At 43.2% G+C, this 10,295-nt stretch overlaps 1 protein-coding gene across 1 annotated transcript in view; it reads left to right on the forward strand.

Annotated features, from left to right (window-relative positions):
• Nucleotides 1-9,168, forward strand: part of HTR1F (5-hydroxytryptamine receptor 1F) — a 109,023-nt gene extending 99,855 nt beyond the window's left edge. The window contains exon 3 of the mRNA XM_027719196.2: nucleotides 4,845-9,168. Within this exon, the coding sequence (XP_027574997.1) occupies nucleotides 4,883-5,983 (1,101 nt within the window). The 5' untranslated portion in view covers nucleotides 4,845-4,882 and the 3' untranslated portion in view covers nucleotides 5,984-9,168. The remainder of the gene's footprint in view (nucleotides 1-4,844) is intronic.
• Nucleotides 9,169-10,295: the final 1,127 nt, after the last annotated feature.

A 10,295-nucleotide genomic window follows, 5' to 3' on the forward strand; every position in this document is an offset into this window, starting at 1 on the left:
CTTGTCCCAGGGGGATGCACTGTAGCTTTAGGAGCCTTAGCAAGAGTTATTGGGAGGAAAGAATTTAAGGACAGGACTCTAAGAACCAAGTGAAAATGTCCCTCTACTCCTGCTCCATCTGCTGGGGCACTAGGGTTCAAGCCCCAAGTGCATCCCCTATCAGATCCAAGTACAAGCTCATCCTTCTTAAACAGATTTGTTTAATCCAAAGGAGTAATATTTCCCTCTCCTCATATTTAATATGATGGATCATTACTAAGCTACTTGTCATTAGTACATCACATGGTTAGTATCTAAAGACACACAGTCACATCAGGAAGGATTTTTACAAGCTTATAAAAGCTTCAGAAGAAATTTCAGCTCCCAGGCAAGACTGATACTTAGAGCTACTTAATCTTTCTATGGTTATTTTAGTCTTACCTTCAGTGGGGATCTGATTAGCCCATACAGAAACAGGTGATAAAAACAGGATGGCTGAAAACAAGCAGAGCAGGATGTGTCTGTGCCCCTGACACAGCTTTGTGTTTACTTAATGCACAAAGGCTGTTATTGCTGCCTGTAGCAGTTTAAATACCCTTGGTTCAATCAGTGGCCCATTTTGCTGTCTGAGTGCTGTTACTGTTTTTTAATTAAGACTGATTTTGCTAATGAACACCCATGAAAAAAAGCAAGAAAACACCACCTCCCACCCCTCGCAGTGCACTCTGAAAACTTATTCAAAAGCAGTACTTAAACCCTAATGGGCAAGTTTTCCCCCTGCCAATGCTTAAAGCAATACTAAAACAAAAAACAAACAAAAAAAACCACAAAACAACAAACAAACCAACCAAAGACAAAAAAAATAAAAACAGGCCCCAAAATTCGGTCTAAATTCAGAATCCCAAACAGCAGGCTGATGAATGCCCTTCTCAAAGGCATTCCCAGCCACGTTTTTCCAGCTGTCAGCATTTCGCGTTGTTTTTCAGGTTTACTAAAAGGGAGAGTAGTACTGTTTTCCAAAGGTGAAAGGACGCACTAATGCTATTGAACAGGAGTAATCTTATTACTGTTTTGTAAATCTCAGACACAAATGAGTGGTTATGGGCTTAATAACACACACACATGCTCAGGCAGAACTGAGGAGGACCAACAACATCCGTTTTCTTTGAGTGGCCACCAGACAAATTCAGTGTTTACTTTCGTGATAAGGCTGCACCATGCCTTCTAAACAAGATCAGTAGGATGATATATATGTGCATTTAAAGACAAAAAGTACTTATATTCTGGTCACCCTAACATGCCATATCTGGAAGGGAAGGAAAGGAGATTTGTAGAAGTGGCTTATTCCCCAAAAATAATAATGTTCATGTATCCAAGAGAATAGACATGCTATCTTCCTTTGTTTACAGAGCTCTTGTTCAGCAACCATAAATAATAATAAATAAATAGCAAAAATAAAGTACAAGATGTTTTTTTCACCAATCTTAAATTCAGGACAGTATAATGCAATTGAAGTTTCAAGTCTTTCCAAAGTTTTCCAACAACAGCTGCATACTGAAAAGGTAATAGAAAAAGACAACACTTACAACTGCATCAAGAACAACTCCCAGGGAATTTGAGTTATCTTAGATAACTCAAAGATAGATTCAGCTTAGTCCTTCAAGTGGGGCACTGAGTTGCCAGTTCCACAAAAGTAGCCTTTAAAACATCTGGACTGTAATAATTCTTTTGAAAATAGTTGCATGCTGAAAATAGTCACTGCTAAACCCATTCTATACTTGTTGAAATACAGATTTCTCTCCAGTTCAGCATGGCTGCAAGTTTGTTTTCATTCACCAAAGTAAATTCAATGCTCAGAGAAGAGAGCTCCAAGTCTTCCATGCTTTATTTAGAAAAAGTCTTATGTCAGGTGTGTGGCCATAAGGAGACACCACACTGCAAGGCAGAGGGACTGTGCCTGCTCTGTGAGGCAGGAGCTTGGTGGTCTCACAGGAATAACAGCAAAGTCCAAGTTGGAAACACAGTGTGTAGCTATGCCAGGATGCCCACAGCACCTTGGGTATGACCTGAGATTAGATCTTCCCTGCAATAAGTGCATAAAAGAGAAAGCAATACAAATACACGGAGTACCAGGGAAGTACTCTTGCAGCTATTTTACAGAGAATTAACAGAAGCACCATAACGAATTTGCTCCAGAATTGACAAGGAAAGCCTACAGCCCCGGGGCAGAAGCCAGCTTTCCTAACTCCTAATTCAGTGCAGTGTTGACAGGATTATCCTTCACACTCCTAGTCAGTAAGTGGGTCAGTTGCTTACTGAGGGCAGAAGCCAGTGATGGCAACTGACTGAAATGAGTTCAACTGAGCAAGAGAAAATCCAGAATTAGTTCATCTTGGATGTGATAAAAAGAGAGAGAGAGAGAGGCAGGAGTCCTTAAATGCTGTCAGCATGTCAACTCCACACATTTATAAAACAATCTTTTTAGTTAGTGATCACCCAATAAATTTGCACGGATGTTTCCAACACTAGAGTTTCTAATGGGTTGCCACCAGTTAGAAGATCCCCATCCCACCTGAACAGGGAAAGCCACCAAATTTTGTGACTGGCAGCACAGCCCACTGAGTGGCCCTTTAACCTCAAAAGGAGGCACTTCCATGGAGGGCAGATCAGTATGGTTACTGCTGTCTCCCTTGGATGGAGCCACACTCTGGTGTTTGCAGCAGCCCATGAGGACCACCCTGGACACCTGCTGGCACAGCAGAGGCTCTTAACTCTCCACACAGGAGCAGGAGAACATTCTGTCCGGACGGATACCATAAAGAACAGGTTGTGTCCCATGAACAGGAGACCCCAGCATAATTATCCATCTCCCAGTAGTCCACGAAAAACTCGGTGTGAGAGTCTCCAATGCCCCTGTTGTGCCATGCCAGCAGCCTGAATGAAAGCTGAGCACACCAGCTGATAATCTTAAAGCCACACAGAGGAGCATAATCACTGCACTTGGCAAATAAGCACTTTTCTGTCACTGTGTTCTTATAAAGGGCCTCCAAATCACAGCAGCACTAAGGAAACTTACTTATTCCTACACAGCAGTTTTACAAACCTACCCATGCTATTTTCCTTACTCCACGGTCTCAAACTGAATAATCCTTCAAAAGCCATTAATCAGCTTTCATTATCTCTAAATTGCTTTTTCTTGCTTGCAATTAAGGACTAATATCCAAAGAGTTGGAAATTTATAAGGTAATTAACCGTAATGAGTAACTGTGTGATCAACTACTGGATATCAACAGATGTCTTGGTTTTTCCAGTAAACTTTTTTTCCCATGTGTTTACACAAGCTCGAAAAAGATGATTTGTTTAGCAGAGGTGGAACATTCACCAGGTAATACTGTATCTATACCTATTCTTCCTCTAGAAGGCAACTGACTATAGACAAAAATACCTGCAAACTAGCAATTATTGTGGATTCAGGTTTTAAGGTGACACTGACATGATGAAGGGTCTATTTTTACATGTGTAAAGTATATTTCAAGTTCAGAATAAGGAACACAGAAAGAGCACTCACATTGTAATCAGTTCATGTACAGGACAAGAATCTGCTCAGCATTTGTGAACATCAGCACATGAAATAACATTTCCTCTCCTTGTGCTTCCATTCAATGAAATGTTGGACAAGCAGTGCTAAAAACTTTTTTGAGTAGGTCAATAGTGTATTAAGCATTGATCAGGTTAGAATATCAAACCAAATTAGTGAGCTGGGTCTAAGGTTTTAAACAGTATATGAGATGCCTTTCCAGCCACTCTGGCACAATATCAAAATGTTTTAGTCATATTAATGAGACCCATTCTTCCTAAAAAAATTATTCACTTATTTCACGTATTTCCATACGTGTGGCATCCAAGGCAACACAAGTGCAAGTCACTCACTACACTCCAAAATCTGTCAGAGCAAACTCTTGCTTAGGGATTCATCAGGTAGATCTCACTCACTCGAGAAACTGCAGGTCAGAACTCACAAGAGGATGAAATCTGATCCTCTTTAGAGTGGAGCTTGTACTCACAGTAAAAGGTGGAAACTCCTAATTCAGCTGCTGTCCAGAGAGTGCTCAGAAAATCTTCTTGGTAAGAAAGTAGGGTGCTCATTCCCAGAACATAGTCAAGAACTTATTTCATCACTATTTCCCTGCTTTTTTTCTTCCAGCAGAGCCATAAGAGGCTTTAAGCTGTTTCCATAGTAAGAATAGTTAGGAGAACAACTGGCACCCAAGTATTTTGCAGTTTTCTTCAGCAGCAGCCACAGAATAGCAAAACTTGAGGAAAAGTAAAGATGCTCTCAAGACAAACCTATGGATAATATTTCAGTTAGACAATGAGTTAACAGTCTGAAGCTTTAGAATATGTTTAGCTGTTTCATTTTAGAGCTGAGGAAGAGGAAACTCTAAAATGACACTTCCGACCTGCAATTTTTTTTTCTTCTATTCATACTGCAACGTTTCACGTTTCTGTTTTCTCTTGAAAACTATGACCCAGTTTAGAAAGCCCATGCTTATCTATACATAAGGAATGACTCACGTACTGATAGGGGGAAAAAGAAGTTTACATAGAGAAAATAAGCATTATGCCTGCTGGATTAATGTTTTTGACAGTTGTTACATTGCTTAGTGGAGTGAACAGTACAAGCCTAAAAGCAGAGCATCCCACATAGTGCTAGCCAGGAAAATCTGTTTGGAGACAGAATAATTTCTAATGATAAGTCTGAAATTCTTGTAAGGTTGGGGGCCAACAGTCTTTTAAGATGAAAAAATTCAAGAGATCTTGCAGATTAAGGATGCACTTTCTGAACGTTTTTACTTTTCCAACAGGTAACAGCTACGGGTAAAGATCACCTTTAAAAGGGAACATGGATTTAATAAACTCAACTGATCAAAACAGTACATCAGAACCGTTCAAATGGGTGACATCCAAGATTCTCATTTCCATTACCCTGTCTGTGCTTGCTCTGATGACAACGGCCATCAATTCTCTCGTGATGACTGCAATAATTGTGACAAGGAAGCTCCACCACCCGGCCAACTATCTAATCTGCTCTCTTGCAGTGACAGATTTCCTTGTGGCAGTCCTGGTGATGCCCTTCAGCATTGTCTACATTGTAAAGGAGACCTGGATCATGGGGCAGGTGGTGTGTGACATTTGGCTGAGCGTGGACATCACGTGCTGCACGTGTTCCATCCTGCATCTCTCTGCCATTGCTCTGGACCGGTACAGAGCGATCACGGATGCTGTGGAATACGCACGGAAAAGGACACCTAAGCACGCTGCCATCATGATAGCAGTGGTGTGGATCATATCCATTTTTATCTCCATGCCGCCCTTGTTTTGGCGGCACCAGACGGCCAGCAGGGACGACGAGTGCATCATCAAGCACGACCACATAGTCTCCACCATTTACTCCACGTTTGGCGCCTTCTATATCCCCCTGGCCTTGATTCTGATCCTCTATTACAAGATATACAAGGCGGCAAAGACATTTCACAGGAGGAGCGTCAGTCGGATCGTGAGGGAGGAAGGGGTGAATGGACAAGTCCTTTTGGACGCGGGTGAAAGAAGCACCAAATCAGCTTCAATGCCCAGCACGGCAGAGAAGACATCAGATCCCCTGGTGAACTCTGATAAAATCAATGTCACCCTGCGAAGCCCCAGGTCTGAATCTAAGCATGAGAAGTCCTGGAAAAAACAGAGAATCTCTAGCACAAGGGAGCGAAAGGCAGCAACTACGCTGGGTCTGATCCTGGGGGCGTTTGTGATCTGCTGGCTCCCTTTTTTTGTAAAAGAAGTAGTTGTTAATACCTGTGAAAGATGTCACATCTCAGAAGACATGTCTAATTTCCTAGCATGGCTGGGATATATAAATTCCCTTATTAACCCTTTAATCTACACAATCTTTAATGAAGATTTCAAGAAAGCCTTCCAGAAGCTTGTGCGGTGTAGGCAATACTTTTAAGAGCTTTTGTTCGTATAAGAAGAACATACTCATTGTTTTTTAACCTGTATAAATTTATATAACTGAGATGATGGTTGTTGTATTTAAGGAAAAGCACCAAGACTCTGCATTTACATTATGACTTCTTTTGTATAAGTAGTATTGGGAGCATAAATTGCCCAACTTTTAAAAGAGATGGATCATCTGGGATCGGTTTTGCTCTAGAAAAGAGGTAGCATATTGTGGCTCTGATCCAGCTGGGATTTGCACAGCTGCCTAACTTGAAACATAAGGTATTACCTTAAATATGAAGGAAATACACACTTGAAGTAGACAATTTTTTTTAAAAAGTAACCCTCAAGCATCAATGAAATTTTAGGTAAAAATAACACACAGCTTTTAAACCCTACTAATATAGGATAGAAAATACACCATGGAATCACAACATGATTTTATCAGTATGTCACAGGCCTGCAGCATAGAGCCAAGCCATTCCCAGCAAAGGGTAGTAGCTTTAAATATATCTAGCATCATCCTCTGTTGATTAGCTGAGTGCAGCTGCAGCCCTGCCTTCTCCCATAGATGAAGGTCTTCCCCGTGTTATGCCCCCACAGCACCCCAGCAGCAGGCAGTGTGCTTCCATGGGTTGTCAGGTTCACAGCAAACCAGTGTTGTGAACCCTCTGCCACTGCACACCCCCAGCAGACACGGACAGAGCCCCAGGGGAAACAGCCAAATACCTGGGGCACCTCCAGTGAGCTGGGTACACATCGTGCCCGGTGCTCTGAGACGCCACTCCCATGGGAACTGGGGAGAAAAAAAGCTCGTAAAGAGCAGCTGGTCCTCCTTATGGAGACATTAGAAGGGAGAGAAGCATGAGACACTTCTTTCTTCGTGTCCTCATCCCTACCTCGCACACCCGGCCAAGCGCAGAACCTGCGACTTGCAGCACCAAACCCAAACACGCCATTCGTTCCAGGGCCCTCAGAGCGCTGCTGCTGCTGCTGGAGGGTGGCTTCTTCACCTAATGGAGAACTGGGGCTGACAGCTCTGGCACAGCAAGTTCAGCCTTCCATCCTCAGAAGCTGAGTGTGCCCTAAGTCTTTCCTTGACTGCCTCAAGCACCAGAGCTGTGCACCCTCTTCCCAAGCACGTGAGAAAGCACCAAGGCTCTCTGGAAAAGGTTGTGCATCAATTTCTGCAGCCGGGGTAGATGGAGTGGCCTCAGTATGCAGGGCATACGTGGGCAGAGGATCCTGTGGGACACACACTGGCAGGCAGCTCTAAACCCCTCTTTCCCCCAGAGCATCTAGTCCATATCCCCAGTCCCAGAATAGCTAAAAGGGCCTTGTAGGCACAGCCCTGGACAGCTTGTCCAGTCAAAGGCAACATCAATGAATACATTTCTTCTAAGGCCTCAAAGATGGCACCTTGGCCAATTCTGCTTGGCATGCTCTAGATGCCAAGCCACAGTGCAGGCTTGCTGACAGCTAAGGGTACTAACAGAGCAGGGAGCATTTGCCCCTGCATGCAGCTGAGTCACTAAGAGCCACATCAGAACCCAGGGACAGGTTTTGCACTTTTCAGGACAAGCACATTCAGGCTCTGTCACTGAGAGTTCGGCTTCAAATTCATTGCCAGACATTCAGTGCTGCCTCACAGGAACAGGGACCTGAGGCTCCTTACATGAACTGCAAACCTGGCTGTCAGCAGCAGCAATGTCCTACTACAATTTGGCACCTAGGCCAGCAGCTTAGGAACATCACAAAAAAACTGAGACATGAGACTACTATGCTCACCCTTAGTTTGGGAAAGGTGTTACTGGTCTTTGCAGTTTGTTCTTCCAGGAGACTTTCGGTGGTTTGCATTAAACAAGAAAACCCAGACACCAGAAAAAAAAAAAAAGGCCATCACTGTTGTTTCTCTCTCCCCCTCTCCCTCCTTGTATTACAAACTCTGGAGTTCAATAATTTTTGTATTTTGCTCACTGGCTACCAGCTGACACAACAACTGTCAGAAGAGTTTCTTGCAAGATGACGAGGTTTGAAACTTGAGATATTGAACTAATTTGTTTCTGTCACTTGCAATTTACTGTATTCTGCTTTCACATCAGGGTCCAAATGAAATGCTATTCAGAACTACTAGAAATGGTGCATTTGCTTTAGCATTGGTTTTAACGCAGCCAGGAATCTAATGGAAAGCGCATTTGTCATATTATGTAGCTCTAGCACAGCAGTGGCACAGCTAAATTTTGAGGATACTAGGATGCTACAGAATGGAATTGGCTCCTGCTCAGTGCAAGCTTAGTGCACTTCACTACCATTGCAGCCAGAGCACAGCCCCTGTGACCTCAGCAATGGCTGCATTATGCTGAAAGAAAAGAAATTGCTTTAAACATCAGCTGTGCTCTGCTGTCTCCAGAAAGAGCCATGAAATCTAGCTTTCTAAAAGGATTAGCAGATTAGCAGGAGGCAGCAAAGAAAACCCCACTGCAACATTTAATATTGAAGATCTGTTTCCCATGTTTCCTGAGTACTGACTCATAATATTTTTTATCGGGAGGCATCTATTCCTCTCCCCTGCTTCTCCCTTTGTGACTGCTGGAGTATGGAGTATATTGTTTGTCCTCTCACACGTAAGATGTTTGACAATATCTTGTGAAATCAAATTGGAAGAAAAAACACAGGGCTGCTTTTTAGGAGAAGAGATACTTAAAATACTCATTTAAATAATAATGGATAAAACTCAAAGAATGGAACCATATGTAGATAAACAGAAAATAGCTGTCATTTATGCACTGTTAACAGTATTCTACTCTGAACCTAATTAAGATGCTGAACATTTCTCAAGATGCAGGGTGGTTTCTTTTGTATGGTTTTGACTGAGCTGTACCTGCTCACCCTTCAACACCCAGTGGTGGAAGAGGCAACTACAAGAAATGCAATGAAACGAGTGGGCAGTTACTTTATTAAAAGCACTTGCGGCTTGCGGACCATCATTTCTTGGTGTCTGACTGCGACTCATCACTCGCTCCCTGACAGAATCCACTGTGCCAAACACTTTCTCACACACCACCACACAGTATCATTTCATCTCTAGCATTTACCCATGCATGTGATGTGTTCAGAAAAAAAACACGAGTTCCTCTTTCAAAGTGCATAAAGGTTAAGATTCCTGCAAGATGCTGCTTCCCCTGCCTATGAAGTAAACAGGCATCCCCTGGACCTTAGCACAAGATTCAAGGAGCAAGGTTTTGTGCACTGGAGCTAAGATTTTTTTTTGTGCCCTGGGAGAGTTCAGTCTCAGCAAACAGCAAAAAAATATGTCTGGTTTCCTGTCTCTATCAGAAGACTCTGCGTGTGTTTTTCGGGGAAAGGGTTTACATCTCCTCCAGAGTTTGCACAAAGCTTCCTGGATCCCTATCCCTGCTGCAGCTGCCCTCCCCACTGCTGTTTGCTGCCCACACATCCACCTATCACTTTAGATTTTTTCCAACCCCCAGAGAACTGGATTTGAAGCAGCTGACCCACTCCCACTTCAGCTTTCAGACAGAATGATTCCTGAAGCGGCTGTGAACACGATACCCCGTTCAGGTGGATGGTTTTTGCTAACAGCAAGCAGTTAGATATACCTCATTATCCTGTCCTCATTTCTACGCCTTCCCTCCCTGCCAGATGCTTTATTGGTGCCCTTCCCTCGTGAGGATGGCATATCCCTACAAAGAGCTTGGGGATACAAAAATACATTGTTTTAGTGATGCAGTCGCACTTGTTAACGCATGACTGTACCACCCAGGAACACCCACCTCATCCAAATGCGCTTTTGGCAGTCACTGTCTTCAGCTGGTGCCTAATTGTTCTTGCTGCTAGGGAGGTACACGGAAATAGCTCTGTGCCAAACTATTTTCTCCAGTAGTTACAAACTCAGCACATTATTTCTAGGCAAGTACACATTACTACTTGGCCTTTCCCATTTCAGATTCCCTTGCAGAAGGGAAACAGAAAAGTCGCCGCTGCAGCCACTGCAAGAAAGGGCTTTTTTGAACCTCTGCACACTAAATCACTAATCACTGCAGGAAAGTGAAAGGAAACCCTTGTAGCAGCCCTGTGAAGATTAAGCATAAACGTAACACTTGTCTCACCTAGAAACAAGAACTGCAACTCTCCAGCACCCAAGTGAGCAGCAAATGGCATCGGCTGGTGGGTCTTGTATTCCTCCTGCAAAAAGCACTGCTGCAGTACAGGGGCAGTACCAACAGCAGCTGATCTGCTAAAAATTACCAATTTTTATTACCAAAAATTCCTGATACCTCTTTAAGTAAGAACTCTGCCAC

This window comes from Pipra filicauda, unplaced genomic scaffold (genome assembly GCF_003945595.2).
Source record: "Pipra filicauda isolate LSUMZ 115617 unplaced genomic scaffold, ASM394559v2 scaffold306_size1276767_pilon, whole genome shotgun sequence".
Classification (NCBI taxonomy): Eukaryota; Metazoa; Chordata; class Aves; order Passeriformes; family Pipridae; genus Pipra; species Pipra filicauda.